The 20,127-nt window shown below is 36.9% G+C and overlaps 1 protein-coding gene across 1 annotated transcript; it reads right to left on the reverse strand.

Moving 5' to 3' along the window:
• Nucleotides 1-177: 177 nt before the first annotated feature.
• On the reverse strand, nt 178-7,073 carry RCAN1 (regulator of calcineurin 1). Its single transcript, XM_010000411.1, has 4 exons — nt 6,955-7,073; nt 4,698-4,871; nt 3,537-3,696; nt 178-606 (listed from the first exon to the last, which is right to left on the reverse strand). The coding sequence occupies exons 1-4, from the start codon at nt 7,039-7,041 to the stop codon at nt 443-445; spliced, it is 585 nt and encodes a 194-aa protein (XP_009998713.1). The 5' UTR covers nt 7,042-7,073; the 3' UTR covers nt 178-442.
• Nucleotides 7,074-20,127: the final 13,054 nt, after the last annotated feature.

Genomic DNA, 20,127 nt, shown 5'->3' on the forward strand with positions numbered 1-20,127 from the left:
ATGCACAAAATGTATTATAAGAAAAAGCTTTACAATTCCCATACCTTAATCTTTAAAACCACCTCTGTTATCATTATGTACTCTACACAATGACTAGCCTATTAGTTTGAGGATTTATGTGAGCCAGAACAAAGAAAGCTTCCCCCAGTTGCTTTATAATGGAACAGCCTACAGTACCCCCCAAAAATAAACCTAGTTTGTCCTGTTGTGTCTCAAAATGTCTTCTGCCTATCTTCTGTTCTCAGTCATCTGGGAACACACTTATGTCATCCATCAACCCACAGCATCAAAAATAAGGACGAAACTTCCTGTATTTTTTCTGAGCAAACTTATTGCATTTCTCCTACTACAACTGTTGCCACCAAACCTGTGACCTGCTGTTTCCATAGTAAATGTTTCCCTTGCATATATCAACTCATAATGCTGGAAAAACAACAGTGGTTCAACTGAAGTGGGTAGGAGTATAATCTGGCCTTCTTGTCTGAATAATTCTTGGCTTGGGTTTCTTTGTTTCCTCTTCCACATCGTTTTCCTGGTCACTCTCACATACGTGGACGACAACACTAGGAGTAGTGTCAGTTGCAGCATGTAACTCATACTTTTCTCCTGAAAATTAAAATATTAGTAAAACTGGTTAACAAGAAGTAATTCTGTAGAGAAGTATGAAAAAACTACTAAAAGGAGGAATTAATAAAATTGTGTAAGTAATACACTCATGACAAAAATGTGATGCCACAGCACGTTACATATTGCAGGCAGGTGCACTGCCAAGAGTCATATTTACTATCCAGAAGTATTTAGGTTCTATCTTCAAAGCAACATAGCTCAGCTGCTCTCCTAAAATCAGCAAATTTAAGTAAATTAATCTAGGCATTCAAGAAAGTGCTCTACACGAGCAGCTATAAGTTGTCTTGATGGGTTTTTGTCATTCAAAGTGTACAAGGCTATCTATCCTCTGTACCACATAGAGAAAAACTTTGTTTCCCTGAATGACAGCAAAACCACAGGATCTTCCTTCCCCTGGAAATCTTTCAGCATTAAGAAAGCTGGATGCAGTTCTTCCTGCTTCACACAGAGGTAGGCGAATGCTGTTCTGGCACTCTGTGGAGCAGCAGAGCTAGATAGCAGGCTCCGCATATGAATAATGTGAAACAGATATAAAAAGGCTAGTGTGGAGAAGTTCTATTATTCATATTTTAGTGACCATTGATCTAAAATCCATTTTCTCCATAATATAAAGAATTGCTTTTAAATCTAACCAGGTATTAAATAACAGTAATATTACATTAGATCAAGGAAAGAGCAAACTGTTTATTTTCATTGCTTCTCTGATCAGCTTCCCTTGTTTTTTTCTTGTTACTTTAACATTCATTGCCTTCCATTGAAGAGAACCATCTCCATTCAGAGAACCATCTCCATTCAGATCACTTCAGTGATCTGAACATCAGCTGCTCAAAACTGTTAACACTTGTGGCAAGCAGCACATTTCAGAGTCCTAAGGCTCTGAAATGGTCTCTGCTCTGTTTCCCTGAGAACTTTAGCAACGGGAACTGGCACAAAGAGCAGCTTCATAGAGGAAAAGGTTCTTGCTTCCAGTTCTTCAGAAACACACAAGCCCTTGTGCTAGATTAACAAGCACTGCTTTCTTTTTGGCACCAAGTCTTTGACTCCATGTTCCAAGGCAGTAATATTCACAATACATATGAAAATCTCAAGGGAAAAAGGGTCACAGATCTGCCACTGAGCTTACTCTGCAGGGTATCTCATTGAGAGATCTTTCAGGACCTGCTTTTACTATTCAGTAAACCCATAAGTATTTATTATAAGGCCAAAAGCATTCTTTTGATATTGCTAAAACTTAGGTGGAAACTTTGTAGTAAATAAAGCAGCACCCATGGAGTAAGCTCTGAACCATAAAATAATTAGCTGTAATGTTATTTATTTATTCATTTCATGTCTTTCATCAAAACCAACTTTTATTCTGACAAGCATAAATTTATGAGACTTCTGTTTAAAACCTGACTTCAGGAAAACAAAATCTTTGATAAAAACATCTAGTATGTCAACAGAATACTTGATAGATGGTTTTAAAGACTTACATGCAGGATCATCTGCTTAGCTTACAAATAAACAAATGATACACGGCAGCATTTTACACCTCCACTTCTAACAGTAATAGCTTTCCTATAAATTGCTCTTGCCATTATAATCCACACATCATTTAAAAGACTGTATTTATTAAAAACTAGCAATAATCTACTCCAATTTTGGGGCCAGCATAAACAGATTTTTTTGGTAGATCCACAAATTGCAAAGGGCTTAATTTTCACAGGGAAAAACTCCCTAGTGGTCTGTGAGATGCACATTATTTTCACTAGACTCCATGGATATCACCAGCATACAGTGAAATGCAAACTACTACATGGAAAACTGATGCATGAGGAATTAAAAATTCTGCCCTGCCCCTTCTCCCCCTTTTACTGTTGACATATGACATGTTCCCTAAGCTAGTAGGTATATGAAAACACTACAGTAAAATTATTCAAACCCCATTTTTCATTCTGAGACTGCTACTAAATGCAGGCATTTTTCTCCCTTGAACTTAATAGTACTGTTGCAAACAGGTTGCATCAGAATTGCAGATTTTGGGAAACATAATTTTAACCCGTTCTCATTAAGAAGGCTTTCTTATCTGAGATATAAAATAAAATCAAGGAACATGATCATTAATTACTGAAAAATGGAACCACGTTTAAAATCAGAGTTAGTTCAGTTTAGCTGAACTTTTGATCTATTTCTGCAAGTAGTATTTGGTTTAAAACACTAACAGCAGGTAGTACTGTTTCTCCTATCTGTGTGCTATTTTTAATAAATAAACCTATAAAAAGACTACATAGCATGCTTAGCTGAAGTGAAAAGCAACTTATGGGACAGCACTAGATTTAAGGGGTAAGTATACATTCTTAATATCTCCTGTAGTTTGGATAGTGAGGAAAAAAGAGGAAACTGATAAAAAAAAAATTCTTATCAGGGTGAAGCTATCTCAAAGTTTCCAATAAATGGATAAATTGCAGCAGACAAAGTAAGAAGGAAAAAAAGTTTGATATTGACAGTTTCCCTCCTACACATACTGTCTCAGATCCAGAGGTAGCTCTAGCACAGAGCTACACAGCTGATAACTGGTTCAGCGTCTTCGTCTGAAACAGGACATTCCCACCCCTTCACAAGGTATGTAACTACACAACTGTTTCTTTGTTTTCAGGAAGCTGCTTCTTGAAAATTCTGATGAACAAGCTAATATGTTCTTGAAGCAACATTCATGCTCTCTAGAACTCACAAAATTGACTACTTTGTGGAGATCTGGGCCCTCCAAGTGATCCTGTGGAATCACTATATATGTAAGAAACTACTGTTTACTAATACTCTTTTTTCTGACATTAGAAATTCAACTGGTAGACAGTAATTAATTTGAAAAGTTCTAGAAATTCAGGAAGTTTAAAAGGTGCTTTACTCAACAAAACGCTATTCCTTCTTACCTGGTCCTAACTTGGAGATAGCATATAAAAGGTCATAATTAATGACTGGAGTAGCATCTTCTACTTGCTTCCAATCAACAGGTGGAGAGGCAGGAGGTGAAATCAAAAATTGTTTGTCTGGATTTGGTGGCGCCAAATGTGAACTTCCAATGTGCAAAGTCTGAAAAAAAGCAAAATAGCCAAAGCTGTATCACTGTTACCAATGAACCCGTATTTCATGAGGAATTTTTACGTTTGGATAGATGTTATGCTTTAACAGGCACTCAAGGTGGCAGCACGTAACAACATTATTGAAGAAAGCTATATGAAAGACCCAGTATACAAAATACAGACAAGCCACCACATTCATTAACTCTGATGAAACATGCAATGAAGTACGCAGAACTGCATCTTCTCATCATGGACTTTTACAAAAATTTCACCAGAAAATATCTGCCCTTAAAAACTGAAGTAGGAAGAAGCTGGATATGGGCTTTAAGGCCTAATGACAAATGGTGTTGAAACTCATTACCACAAGTGAGAGTGGTGAGAATTCTAGAAGGTATATAAATAAACTGGCTCCTTCAGGACTGTCCCTAAGGACATCTGAAACAGACACACATAGATTAATTTTCCCATTAAATTTACAGAGGAAAATACACAGCAGCTACTAAAAAGCACCCAGATTATCAGAACCTGAGAGTTTTCCATCTTTAGCATCAGACACTAGCCAACTACAGAGCTGCACTGATGGTGATCTCCAAGTACAAACGTATGCTAATCAATCTGCACTAATCAGAGCAGGATCAACAGGTAGAGTTGTGAATGTGCAAGTCTACACTTTGGATTCCCTCAGATACAACTTGAGCACATGTGTGTGCCTGTGTACTGTTGGCAAGACTGCACTTGGCTTCCCCCACCCTGTTAAACTCGTCTTTGACTGTGCTGATTACTATAATCTACTCCCTTTCCCCAAGGTTATCAAAAGACTACAGAGGGAGACATATAAGCAAAATATGCAATAGCCTTCAAATATCTGTAGCTTTGGAACAGCCTGTGATTCTCTAATCACACTGAAAAAAACAACCAACAGTGATAATTAGTATGATAAAGACGTGTAGAAGCATATCACAAGTAAGTTATGCTTTAGTAGCTCTGAAGGTTAATCACAGACAGACTTACCTGAGCAAAATACAGTTTTATTTCCTTTCCAAGGAACTCTGTCTTGTGCAATTGAATTCTAGCATCTGCTGCAGATAATGGGTTACTGAAATTTATTCGCACTCTTTTGAAGCTTTTAAAATACTGAAAGGTGATATCTCTGTCGTATGTTCTAAACAGCGATTCAAATTTGGCCTGAAAAGAAAGGACCAGAGAAGAAAGTAAATATGCATCACTCTACATTTTCCCCTAAAAAAAACCAAAAATAAACCGCAGTTACTAATAGGGGCACAGCACTACTCTTGAATATTGATGTATTTATAAGAGCTTAGACTTCTTTTTCTTTTTCTTCTGTTTTACAATGAATTTTTCTAACCTATCACTATAGCAGCTTTTTTCTTTTTTATTAATGATAACATATATATTTTTAATAAGTGAACATTGTAACTCTGATTTAGTGACTAAACAGAAATAGTAGCATTGGTAAGATATGGAAAAGAAATGCTTGCCTTATAAAATTAGTATCCAAAGGCCTTGAAAAAAATCTGCCAAACAAGCCCTTGTCTAAGTGTGCAGTTTTCAAGGAAACAAACACAACAGTTTTAATAAGGAAAAATGAAAAAAAACATTTGCAAGCTAAATGTCATTTTCTTCAGTGAGTCAGCATGCATAATAAAGTTCATGAACATCTTCTGTTTTAATAGCTGCTACTTCATTTAAGAAAATTAATGTATTACTTTAACTCTATTTTAATAACCTATTTCTGGAACCGAAATCTAAAAAGGCTCCCATTATCTTTCCTGAAAAATTCTTAAGTATTAACCATACAGCTCCTGAAGGGCCTTTGACACACTTTGTATTTTGACTGTGGGGTGAGGGTAGGAACTGGACCAAAACCTTACACCTTCACAGATCAGCTGAGTTACTTTGCTGTCCTATCTGCAAGAAAAGACTGAAGCACCTTTATCAACAGTTGGCTACATCTATTTTGCACTCTGAGTTTGTGCTCCTATGCAAACCTGAATTGTCTATTTTTTCTATAATTTATTTTAAGAGTGCTTTCACTCTTATTTCAGGATGCCAGGCCAAAAAAAGGAACAGGAGGTTCTGAATCTGCCATGCTCTTGGAAAGTGTTTCAGGCTCACACTGAGAACAGTCACAAGCCTTATTTCAGTGATGGCAATAGACAAAGCATTCAGATTCCAGGTATTTTCAGTATGTTCTCTTCAGAAAGTTTTACTAGAAGTTCAATACAAAGCCAAAAATAACAAGCACGTAAAATCACATTCCCTTATTTTCTGTTACATTTCAAATTAGTAGAAATAAGCAAGAAAGATTATATAAGAAGGTAGTGATTACTTGAAAATGTCATTTTTCCCTTCTGAAAAGCTCTGCTTCACAAACTCACCACAGCTATGTGCATAACCACTACATGGCAAAGATATTTCATAATCAGAGCTGTTCTGCTTCTTGCTGAGCCACACTTAAGCTCCTTCAAAATGAGCTCTGAAACAAGATTAGGACTCTCTGCACCCAAAGCCCGTATTTGTTAGCCTCCTGTACCCCACAAAGAGAGCTGGCTGCAACCATGAAAAGTAAGCCAAAGCCACGCTATTTTGCATTCAAAGTTCACATTTAACATTTTAAAAAAGATTTTACCTGCAAGATTTGTGCAATACATATATATATATAGGTTGGTTTTTTAAAAAAACGTTATTATATTGATCATAAATGTCATGCTAGCAACTCAACACTAAACAATACATTATTTTTGTCCTTCAGGTATAGTAGTATTCAATGTTTCACTGTAATCAGGACTGGATTATGTACATCATACAAATTCTAATCAGCTAAATGCAAATCTGGGAAGATTTCTTATAGTTTTAACATGCTCTTACCTACAGTGCCAGCCAAAAAATCCCATTAAAAGTATAAAGTGTACTATAAATTACGTGAATCTTACTACCAAGATTATAATCTAAATGTTTACTGAAAATGCATAAGCAAGTGAAGAGTATAATATACAGACAGTCAAGGAAGTCCAGGTGTAAACTTCTGATAATTTTCAAAACCACATAGCTTAAGATCCAATAATTTCCAGAGTTCAGAGTCATTCATATATCAAAGACATATGTTGCAGCCTTTTGAGATCAAAGACCCTCATATCAAACTGCTATGAAGGTATCCAGATTTCAAACATATTTTAAACAATTTGAAACAGCACCTACATACTTCAGTATGCCAGTAGTTCACAGAAAGAGAAAAGATAACGCATACCCTTGTTTCTGCTTGATTGAAGACATCACTATCTGCCAGAGAGGCTATCAGGGAACTAAAACTGTAGTTAAAATTTCTAAAATGCATTTTGTGCTTCACCAGAGCGAGACTTGCTGTTCCGCAGAAACCAATGACTTTTAAGGAAGCCGCTGGTCCTGCAGGCAGCGTTTTATAAGAGAAACAAGTCCAGCCCCTCAATTAAAAAAAAAAAAAAAAAAAGGCAGGTTTCAGAGCATCCTGTATATGACAACGAATTCCTGAACAAAGTCCTGCATGCTTTGAGGCAGTCAGGAACAAAATGTAAGCTGCGACTGGAAAGAGGTGACGTCAGCACATTAGTCAGCTTCCCTATGCTAATTACCAGCGCTCAGGAGGATGGAAAAAACAGCTGAGGTTTGCACAGCAGCTGCTTTATTGAGCCTCTTGCAGCATAGTTTCCACTGGTAGTAATTCCATTCAGCACTCAGACAACATGCTCTTCACTGGAATGGGACAACCCATCTTAAGATGGAAAATGTTACTGCTAAGGGACCAAAGTCTAGAGTAATAGGCTGTAATTAGCCAGGAGGAAAATTTCAAGACTTTGGAACGGAAAACAAATCCCTCAGGTCAATAGCTTTCAGTAATTTTGTGGAAAAAAATAACACAGACTGAAATGTAGAGATTAGGAGGAATGGATTTGGGAAAACATTTTTTCCCCCCATTACAGGGAGAATTCATTTTGAAGCTGTCTTCAAAGAAACTATATGAATTACCATTTTCACTTTATTAAAAACTCAGTCCAAGCCTCAAATTGTTGAGGTTTTTTGGGTTTTATTTTGGGATTGCTTGGGGTTGATATCTTTATTTGGTTTGTGGTTTTTGGGGGCTAGGGGGGCCGTTTTGTTTTTTTGGGTTTGTTGTAGTTGGTTGTGGGTCTTTTTGGGGGCATGCTGTTGGTTTTTTTAGTAGTACTTAATCAGAAATCCGCAAGAGATAACCTGAACTACCAATTGCAGAGATGAGGTATGAAACTTACTTTTCTGACATTTTCTGGTTTATTTGTATCACAGTTTCAGAACATTTCCAAAAATGCAGCACAGGACACAGGTTGGATTTTGGTTTGGTTTGGTTGTTTGGGGGCGGGGGGGAGAGGGAGTGGGTTTTAGTGATATTGTTTGTTTCTTTAAATGAAGAACAATTTTTAAAAAATCATTATAATGTAAATTAATTTATTATGTTTAAACTGAAACTTTTCTAAGCTACTTGGAATGCTCCTATGCAGCCTCAGATGAAAACTTACAATTAAGTCAAAATTTTAAGAACATTTAGTTTATTTTACTATAACACAGGGCTATGACAGAAGCATGAAGTTTTATGAAATAGTTGCAAATAGACTGTCATAAGTTTTAAACCTTATTTCATAAATATTTAATAATGTATAACTATTCACATGAATACATTTCTCTATTTCCATGGGGTCTACTTACTTGCTTAAAGTTAAGGGTGCTTATTGTGCCACAGGCACAGTAGTGAAAGTCTCTGCTATTATAAAGTTAACTTAGTGTAAAAGTTACCTTAGCGTGAAATACTACTTACAGGAAATTCCTGGCACCTTTCCTTAGAAGCCCTCACTTAAAAACAAGCTCAGCTCAGGAGAAAGAAGGTGTTCTGAAGGACAACTCAACAACTGGTGTAGATGCTGTCAGTGAAATTAAATGCAACTCTGAAAGAAAATAATACGTAACAAGACTCCAGTGTTCCCAGTGCACCTAATGTACTGGAAAGATAGGAAGAAACAGCAGCTCCTTTCCTCTCCCCAAGCTTCTGGGAAGATGAGATGCAGTGGCTAACCACTCAACACCAGCAAGACTCAGACTCGGCACACATACAGTGAGAATGTCTGAGTTCCCAAGCTCAAAACCTGTAACCAGAAACACAGATATCTAAAAACTGGATCCACAAACAGTCATCATGCCAATCAGTGAACCACCTGAGCTCACACCAAAAATCATTCCAAGTATGTCTTGAATCTGGCCCTTGCCCTGGAATTAGGTCGTCAAGTGTCTTAAAGACTTCGGAAGTAGAAGCAACATGCATGACTCCATAGGCCAGCAGTTATGAGGCTCGTCTGGAAAACATGACCATGAATCACCTGAACACAAAAGGAAAACAGGCTTTCCATATCCTAGATGAATGCTATAGCTGCTGATAAGAAAGTAAAGAAGGTGCCCTTCTTTACTCTGCAACTGAGTCAGTCTTTTTGCATTCTCTGAGGCTACTGAGGTGAATACAGGATCTAAGCACAAAAGGAAAACAGGCTTTCCACATCCTAGATTAATACTATAGCTACTGATAAGAAAGCAAAGAAGGTGCCTTTCTTTGCCTGCAACTGAGTCAGCCATTTTGCATTCTCTGAGGCTACTGAGGTAACTACAAGATCTCTGTGGGTGACAGGTGGAAAAAGTATTTCTTTTGGAGAGCTTCCTAGGGCCTACATGGGAGGCAGTTTGAGCTGCTCAACAGAATGAAACTTCTGGCAACCTAGCTGCAGACCTTTATATAGCTAAGCATGTCAAAGCTTCCTAGCAGTGCAGTGATTGTAAAAGTTTTCAAAAGCTCTATTTTGGACTTCACAGCTTAAAGCAGGACAGGTAGATCTAGACACGTGCATTCCTTTGTAACTCTAGGTTTACATTTTGATGCCCAGATCCTGTGAAGAGTAAGACCTTAAAAATACCTCTGATTGCTATCCTCAAGCTCTCCTACACATTACTGAGGCCCAAAGAAAATTCTTTTACAAGTCTTACTGCAGCCACATTTCAAATATAACTTGGTAATCTAGAACAAGACCATAGCTTGCTCTATTACAGTAATAGCTGTAAACAAAACAACTGTTTTTAAGACCAACTAACATCTCAACAAGTTTTTTCACTATTTAAAATAAACATTTAGTCCTCTACTGATACACATTAGATTTTTACTCTGTTTAAACAGAGAAAGAAACAAGACGTAGTCCGTTACATTTTATAATTATTATTTAGTAATGCTGTGTCAAAAGTCACTCTTAAAGAAATAAATCAGGCAAAAAAAGATGGTTACATACTAACACTTCATTCACAACACAGAATAAACAAAGAACTAATATTTTGGGGAAAAAATAATCACTTTGAAGTGGTCTAGTATCCTTACTCCTATGCTTGACTAGAACTTTCCCAAAAGAAAGAAAGAAAAAATATCACTACCCCTGCTTCATTTCATAAAGTGTTAGGGCAGCAGCATTATGTTGAGAGTCCTGAGATTTATTGTAGAAACCAAGAGTCAAAGTTACAAAACCACCATTACAAAATCCTGAGTGTTGCAATGTTTCTTCTGTGGTGTTCAGGTCCTGTAACATGTTAACCACAGGCTAACAAACTGTCAGGAACAAGAACAAAGCAAGACTATCAGAACAACTGGATTTGATATTCTGATACTATCAGAGAGCTGGTTTTTTTTCTGTCTTGTCTTCAGAGAGTTTGCTTTCTGTCTTCTTTTTGAGACTCCCTAGTGACCTACAGAAAGAGAACAAGGGCAAGGAGATCACCTGCTTAAAGATACATGCTGTCATCCAGATATCAAATAATGTCTAATACTAAAGGACACAGACTTCATCAGTGCAAACTACAGTGCTGCTGTACTTTGGGCAACAGCAACCAGGGAAATAGGTAAGAATAGTATGACTTGACAACATAGTCAGCCCAGCTTTCTCATGCTTCACCTTTCTCTAAGGTACAGATTCTGAGGCTCAAGTTTTAAAAGTTGAGTTTTTAAAATCGCAGACAAGTTGCTCAATGAAGACCAAAAGTATCCCTGAACCTCAGTGCAACCCAAAAGATCCTCCAGTAGTAGCACTTCTGAGGCAGAGAAATTTAATAGAGAACATTTTTTTATTACTTTTGGGGGTGAACAGAGAAACAAGGAGTCAAATGAGCGTATGGAACTGAGAACAAAAATGACTGAATGCCCTAAATAGTTCTATATTTTAATCTCCACACTTAGTAAAATAGGTAAGACACACAAGAGAAGAAAATGAGACCACAGAAACAGAAAAAAAAAGCAAGTCAGAAAAATGACTATTCAATGCTGATAACTAACATCAGCAAACCTAACAAGACGAGGAAGAAAATTAACATGAAAACAAATCTGTTGGTAATTCTATAAGCTAATAAAATTATGACCTATGAGCTATAAATCATAACAACACAGTCTGTTCTTCCTCTCATCCCTGGCAGACTTTTACTATTGCCCTTGAAGGGTTCTCTTTATGTAATCCCTGTATTTCCACTATATATACTTGCCGATCTTTTGCTATCAACATACTCGTTTCTATTCCTATCTTCATATTTATTATCTTGCCTTAGCCCTTACTTAGGACAGGGATAAACATCTTGAAATTATCTAGATTCATGAATAATACTTACTGGTTTCATTTTTCTAGTTGCTGGGAGAAGGAAGGGCAGACAGCAAAGTATAAATAGTTTCCAGAGCTATCCATGCGTGTCTAGGGTCCAGAAGCTCTGCTCTCTGTGCACTATCATACACCTGAATTCAAGTGACCTTCTAACCAGCACTGGACCTTCAGTGTGGGAGCAGGAGTGCTATGTGTCTGCATGGGACAGGTAAGCTGAAGGAGAGAATGGAAAAAGCTAATACATGTTCCTTTCTAGAACTTAACACTCACCTGGAGTGTGGCTTCAGCATACGTTCAGGTAAAGCCAAAAAATCCTCAGAACTCAAACCCATTGGAAAGTGAGGAAGTTTACTGTAGGAAGAGCTAAAGGACTACATGTCCTTGATGGTGTAATTTTCTCAATTGCCTTTAAGGGTGTTCTGCAGACTGTAGTCAGGGAAGAGTAACATCCTGCATCACTGGAAAACCTTTTCCCTGCCCTTTGGATTCAAGAGGTGGGTTACTTTTCTGAGGAGTTTTGTGCTGTGGAATTTGCTTTGAAACTTACTTGATAAGCAGCAAGATACGTCACACCAATGCCAGCTGGCTCATGTAAAGAGCCAGGAGTGAGGACAGTGAGTTAAGTCACCTGCCTTAAAATCTCTGCGCAGTTCTTAGTCTGAATTTACTAGCCAAAGATGTATCAACACACATCCCCTCTCCCCAGCAAAAAAATTCCCTCCAAATCAAAGAGGACTGAAAGGAAACCTGAACGTTATTTCTTTTTGCAAGTCTGACAGGATCGTGTTAAAAATAAACTGACAGACCAATCATACTTCAGCATACTTTTCTCCTCAAAATCCTCAAAATGGCCTAAGCACTGTGAGACTGGAAACCTTGACGTCTAATTCAGAACACTGGAATGACTATACACACCTACTCATGAACACATCCCTAAACTTAGCCATATAACTTTCTCCCATGCCAGGCAAACCCATAAACACAGGGAAAAGAGAGGACTCAGAATTATCTGAAAATGCCAACAGACAGTTTTTTCTGCTTTGTGGTTATGGAAAACGATAGATTTTTCAAAGTTGCATACTCATTGTTTTTAGATTCTACACATTCATCACATCAGACAGGTATTACAAGCAAAATAAGTATATACACTGAGTTAATAACTCAGTAGAGAAATTATCTGCCACAAGACACCCTCTAAACAAGCAAAAAAATAGTGCACAAATAATATCTGCAAATGTATTTACAGAGAGAGCACAGCAACACAAGTATACAAACTGGTTTTCCAAATTACAGAGAGCTATGTGCAGTGTGTTAAGTCAAGGTAACACCCACACAATGACAAAATGGAAAATGGAGGACGAAGCATGGAGTTAAGACTTGTCATCATCAGCTCCTCTCATTAACTACAATGTGGAACAGCAAACACATGATCATCCACTATTTCATATGCTTGCAAGTACTTTAGTCACTGAACTTCCAGTCATAAAAAGAGAGACAAAAATAATGCAGTTCTAACAAAATTCAAGCATCTAATTCCACATAATAGGCTGCACAAAACAAAAGCCAATCAGTCAGTACTGCATCAAGTTAAGAACTACACAGGAGTGCCATTTAAAGAACTATTTGATGGCTATAAAACTCTGTACTATTAGACCATATTTTCATATTTAAAAAGCAACTTTTCAAAAATGAAGCTTGAATACTCATCAGCAATATTTATCAGAGCACAGTTATCACTCCCACACTTTGTATGTTAGAGTAGGTACTTATTACAGATAGACAGGGCTAGACTCAGTAAACAATAAAAGTTAAAGGCCACACATCTGGGGTGTGGTGCCACCTCCATTTTAGTCTTTCAGCTGTTCCAGAAAAACCTTTTCCTCTTCCATACAGGAAACAGAGCAATGACTGACCATTTTATAAGATTTTAGGCAAAGCATTTAAAAGCAAGCAGAAAAGCTATGAAGATTATGCACCTTTACTAAGATAGCATACACACTCAAGATGCAAGACTCAAATACCTTTATATACCTGAACTCGTAGAAAGATAAATGACAATCAGAATAAGCTTTAAAAAACTCTACATATTTCCCCTGTATTTATTTCTTTTAAAATTCATTAACTGATTCCCTTTCATTACAAAACTATCCATAGGTAACATTTACAATAGAAAGAGCATATCATGAAACACCAAGTGTTTTTGCAGTAATAGGGCAGAGGGCTGAAAAGGGGATGGAGAAAGTTCTTTGGAGGTCTGTCAAAATTTTCTCCCAAGCCCACCACTGAAAGTTTTATTTCAAATAATCAAAACCAACTTTCAATAAGATTATATGATTCTTAAAAGTGGATGAAAAGGTCTGAAAAAGACTGTACAGCATATTATTCAGATTAGTTCAATCCACTACATGTTGGAGCTGGGGGTGGGTGCGGGGGGGACATGGTGCTGCAAAGAAAAAAAAATAAATTCACAAAATAAAAAGCCTAACACCAAGATGATAACCTTTAGCCAAGACAAATGTAAACAAGATCATTCCCATAGCCGGATGCAGTTGCAATGTTGATTATTTCTATTTAAGGCAAAAAGGGTAACAAAAAAGTTACTGGAACAATAGTACAGTGTATAACTTAACTCATCACGGAAGCAGAGAACATGCCACACTAGAAAAGGGTAACTATGAAAAGGAAATAGCAGGAAATCCTTAAACAACTCTTCTAACTTAAACTTGTTAAAGACTTCTATAAATATAGGTATCTATATAAATCCTTTCCTCAGAGTGGAGATTAAAAAAAGGGAGAGAGGAAAATTCTCCAAAGATCATCTAGATTTATTATGAACTAAAAAGGAACAAGGGCTTTTAAACCAAAATGTGTTAATAGGCCATTTTTGCATATTATAGAAAAAAAGCATCTGTAAGCTATTTACAGCACAACTGAAGGAAGTTACTTGTTAGAAAAATGTTGCTGCGCTTCCCCAGATATAAAGTAGTATCTCAAAAGCACCGTGCAACTATGAAATAAAGGAAGCATGAAGTATTCTTCCTACCACCATAACTAGGAAAAATCAGCAGTAGTCTGACCTTTTCAAGGTTATTTATTCGAATACCAGTGTGGGGGGAAAATCTAGATAGTAATTAACAGATAGGTGGATTTGCAAGATGAAACAATTTAAGAAAGGACATGCTATACACATCAGCTACTAAAACAAAAACAGCCCTTCAGATAATTATTTCTTGAGCCAGTGGGCACCTTCTGAAGATGAAGAACACTGTTTTTTTAAGAGGCAACAGCTGTAAAGTTATTTATAAACTAGATTTGGTGAAGGGAGAGGTCCAGTGGATAGGGTACATGCTTAGAGTGAGATTCATTCATTCTTTAAGCACGTCATACATATTCTGACACTTACCACAGCTGGAGTGCTGCACTCCAATGCTGCCTCTGCACATCGCCCCAGCATTAGGGCGAGTTAAGGGACACTGGGGAAATGTTGGTGCTGGGCTTGTACACTGCTATCTAAAAGATACCATGTTTGAACACTGCACAGAAACCAGATTTCAGAGACATGGGACTTTGGTGTTAACCTAGATTTATTTAAATGTTGACAGTGATGTAAGTAGAACTATCTTCAGCAGTCAAAACTAGAAATTATGAGGAATTGAAGCTCTTGCATAAAGACAATCATGTCATGACAGTTTACAAGAAAGGATGCAGATGAAGAAAGACACAGGAACAAAGCTCCCCAAATATCTTCTGTGGTAAGAGGGAAAAAGATCCCAGCAGTGTGTGTCAATCCCATCCCACACTGAGAGTATTTTATTCAAATCCTATAAAATCAAAACCAGTGTGGTCAAAACTCCCAATATACTGATGTTCCAGTAGCAAGCGCACACTTCAAAAATTCCTGACATCAATCCGGAGCTAGAAGCATCCACAAGAGAAATGCGAAACACTAATAGAACACTGAACCTGAATTTAGTTTATGGTGTAAAAAACCAAGTCAGTAAGCTGGGACTTGTTTTGATATACACATGTATATGTACAGTGACAAAGACATGATGTATCTTACAAAAGAGGATTTTTTTAAAATTACATTTTGTATTGATTAGGTAGGGTTATGATCTAGATTCAAACACTAAAGACTACGTCTTCTAAATATGTAAGTTAATTTGAGTAAAATTTTGATGTCAGCATCCTAATCTGTCAAATATTGCTGAAGAAAAAAAATTAAATTGTCCAGGTCTCTGGCATTACGAAACACACACTGATCATCACAGCAGGATTACAAAGCAGGTGGCATTTTCAGTTCAATATTCTTCTATATGCATTGAAACCTTTCTGAAAAGACCAAAAAAAGCCAAGATATTTTTATCTCACTTTGTACATTCTAGATAATGAAGGAGATAATGATAAAAGGTCAGTACTGAGGAGAAAAAGCAAAAGGAATGAATCTGTGTCAGCTTATCTTCATTTAGTACTCAACCTCTAAGTCAGAGTTACCATTATAAAGCACAAATTATTGCATATAAAAGCTTCAGATCAGCCATTTTAAGCAACCTAGCTAATTTTTCTTTAAGCAACCAAGGTTTTGTTTTCAAACCTGTTCTGAAACAGACAATACTTTAGTGGTTTCTGTATCTATAACCAAGGATCTCTTTGATGGATAATTTGGATCAACTGGCTAGAAAACTAGTACCAAAGTTCTTTAATGCAATAAAACTCTGAAGTCCACTGACTTTTCTACTAATGATTTTGGAACCTGTCAGGAGCAGGCCACCAACCTGTGTTTTGGTACGACTTGCACCATTACCTCTACTCCTTGATTTACAATATGACGTGCCTATAACATGTTAAGCAAAAATTTCAAAACAAGTGACATCTGATGGCAGAAACTAAAACCCAGTCACTTCTACCTAATTGTACTCAAAACAGAACCAGAGCTTTTGAGCTCCATGAATGCTCCCTGATCACACTGGGTGGAGATCAAATCAATTCACGAGGGCTAGTTAAAAAACCTGTAAAAAATAGGGTAAGATGGAAGAGTATTCATTCTTCATTTCCCCCTGTATTTTCTTACTGGAAGGTCTTGAAATACTGCAATCTGGAGTTTCTCCAGAACAGATGAATGCTCCTCAAGGCTAACAAAATTAAAAGAGGCAGCTTGGGCCACCACTGCAATGAGCATTTTATTTACTCTCCCAAGATAACTACAAGGTGCTGCCTTTACTCAAACCAGTACTCATGGTGGTCCCTCCTCCCAGAAGCTGTTTCTTAACATTACTCTGACAGACATGTGAGAATTTGAGTTCAGATGATACATAGGTGTCATTCTGTGCACTACTCCCCCTCACAGAGAGTACAGCTGATTCAAAATCTTCAAGAGCTATTATTACTCTTTGATGACATTTGCAGAAGTAGTATATGGGCTTGCCTACAGTTCTATTAATTTATAGCAATTTTGGAGAGCTTTCTTTTGATCAAAAAAATGGTGTAGTTTGGAACACTCAGTGAGTCAATTTTCTTTACCATTTAATCATAATAATTCTTGAAAGTTCCAACCATATTTCTTCTCCCTTCATTTAAAAATGTTACCTATTAAAGACATGTGAATTGCAACCCAGGCTTTCTTCAATGAATGCCAATTAATTTACTAATTTTCTTGATATAAATTGAACAGCTTTTTTTATATGACAGAAGAAAAAAACCCAACTTCCTCAGAAGGTTGCCTGCATCTATTTCTATTATTTCAAAAGGAGACTAAAGAAGAAATCCTACTCAAATTAGTTCTTAATACAATTACAAACAACTATTTGAAGTCTGGAACTACAGACTGCACCCTGAAGCTGTAAGTCCTTCCAGCGGAAAGCCATAGTGCTAAGGGATCCAAGTTTTGACCACAGAGTATGCATCACCTATGGACGTCAGCAATGTTTCTATGAAGCCAAGTGCTGAATTCAGCCATTTTGCTGCACACAAAAGCTATCTACTCCACAATTACTCCAGTGAAAGATTAAAAAAAAAAAAAAAAAAAAATTCAAATAAGCCACTGATTCATTTTTTAAACACAGATTCCAAAAGCACTGCCAAGAAAGAAAGTAGCTGTTTTTACTGAATGGATTCTTACAAGATTTTTTTTTAATAGGAGCTTACAATATAGAAACTGTTGTCAGGCTTTCATTATGTAGCCTACTTATGTTCAAACAGAATATAAAGAGCTGTGTTCTATCACATAAGGGCTATTTACAGATCCAATGTGTGACAGTTTTCCAGCCACCATCTGCAAAATAAACACCTACAGTGTGCTTATTCCTTCCTTGGAAAAATCCATGACTTACACTTCCATTTCCAAGCATTAAACACTAAATTCCTGTTCACTGACTGGTAACATAAAAGTGGTAAACTGGAAATTCCACTACAGAATATTTGAGTAACTAACTAGACTAATTTAGAAAATTTAAATATGGCAAGTATATTCCAAAATTTGAAGTCTTTTTTCAACATGTTTCCACTTCTGCAAGGCATTTACTAAAATGATCCATAGTAAACGGATTACAATTTTGCCCTCATTCACGTATTCTGGACGGAAAGAAATATTTCCATACAGTATATTTACTGGCAACTATTATTCCATTAATATTTAAAATACCATTCCACCTGGAAAAATGACTTCTAAGTGCTAAAAACTAGCCTCCAAAAGTTGCAAAACTACAGTAACAAAATAGAATAGTAGACTAATGGCATAAAAAGCATATTAGGATTTTATACACTCCAAGGATTTTAGAGATAAATTACTTATGCTTGTGTTTCATTGAGAAAAATATTTTTAGTAAGAACCAAACCAGAATAAGTAAGAACTGCATAGCATTCTGTCAGTCCGCACAGATGGGTTATACAAAAAGGGGCTATTCAAATACTCCAATGCCTGTGCAAACCAAACTGATCATAACAAAACCTGCTGAGGAAAGAACGGAGCCCTTTACAAAAAAATCTCCAAGAAACCCAACTACTTTGTTTGAAAAGTGACATTTTGGAACAATGGTATTAACCTGAACTGAGCAACCATAACACTGAATTATCAACAACTCATGTAATGCCACCTGAAAGCCTGATCAGCACTAGTATTCCTTGCTGCTCATCTATAGCTCAAAGCTATTGTGCACTTGGGAACTACAAACTGATCAGCCCAGAGTAGCTGGTGTCTCTTTGGAAGAACACAAGAGCAAAGAATACTTATGACTGCTGCATACCTAGGAAGTATGTTAAAAAGCCCATAAAGCTTGTTCTCACCTGGCAAGCAGAAAACAGTCATTATCAAACAGCATCTTATAAGGTTAGTAATTTCTGAGGAGCATTCTGCATTCACTCAGAGAATTACTAGAGCCTATATTCAGATACCACTGAGGGATAATCTCCTCAGGACATTACTTAATCATTTAAATAATGATCTGGAAGAAAAGGCATTGTTTATTGTCCTTTACTTTGAAAGAGCTCCTTTATGTAAGTATAAAACCACAGGAGAAAAACATCACTTAAAGTGACAGGGGGAGTTTTCTCAATCAGACAAAAAAAATGGTCTTGACACTTAGCAAGTTTCTATCAAGTATGATACTGGGATAAAAAGTTAAGGGACAGCATTTGTGTTAAGAATTTCATGAAAATATCAGGGCCTGGGCATAGAAGGAAGCCCAAGGAAGAAGCACGCAGGACTGGGTTGTCAGCTATTCTGCTTGGCTAAAGCCACTCAGGCAGCTTACAAGGGCCTCCAGACAAGCTCAAACAAGTATTAACATATGCTACAAGATGTAAAGTGAGAATTCAGAACATTGTAGAAGATGTCAGCCAAGGACACAAACTCAAAGTAAGACAGACATTTGACCACAATTTTTGAAATATGCTTAGTGTACAAAGAAATTTCCAAGTTTTAGGGGCTCACTTAATCCACATACTATAATGAAATATTAAAAATAAAAAACACTTAAGTTACCTTAGGAAAAAGAACTGTCTTGGTTTTCCAGAGCTCAAAATGAAAGTTAAGAATGAGTGAGAGCTAAGGATAATTTAGAAGCAACACCTCCTAACTTGCACATAAAGGATGAAATGCATACTGAGCAAACAATGTAACTCTGAATAGTATATTTTGCCTTTTTGCACACTTTTGGTTTTAAGAATCAGAGCACAAAGACCAGAAGTGCCGGAACTATGAGCAGCTATCTGGGCCACAGTCAAGTGGACAAAAATTCAGGAGAAAAAAAGAACCCAAATGGATGGATTGGTTCAAGCTTGGTTCTGTATATATGGCTAAGAACTAGCTATAAAGCCCTTTCTTGTCATGAATTTATTTCAGATGTATTTAACTGGAAGCGAAGCACCCATCCACCTTTCAAAAAAATTCAAAAGTTGCCCAAGTGCCATTCCTGTACATTTGCCTCTCAAAAATACCCCAGTAAGTTAACAAGACAGTTCAGTACAGCTGAACAGAAAAAGTGAATGCAGCAGCTTTCACTTACTAAATATTATAAATATTCAACCTATTCCACTAGACCTAACTTGTCTAATTCAAGAACATATCCACGCACAAGCTGTTGCCCACAAAAACCTCCCAATCAAAAAAATCAAAACACGAACCAACTTCCTATGCAGCCCCCTAGAACTCAGAGACAATCATCTTTGGCAGAACCAGCTCTCATCGAGGAAGAGGAAGCAGCAAAAAGTGAGACTTGTCAGTCATTCAATACTCACAGCTTCAC

The sequence above is a fragment of the Chaetura pelagica genome, unplaced genomic scaffold, assembly GCF_000747805.2.
Source record: "Chaetura pelagica isolate M959 unplaced genomic scaffold, ChaPel_1.0 scaffold244, whole genome shotgun sequence".
Lineage (NCBI taxonomy): Eukaryota > Metazoa > Chordata > Aves > Apodiformes > Apodidae > Chaetura > Chaetura pelagica.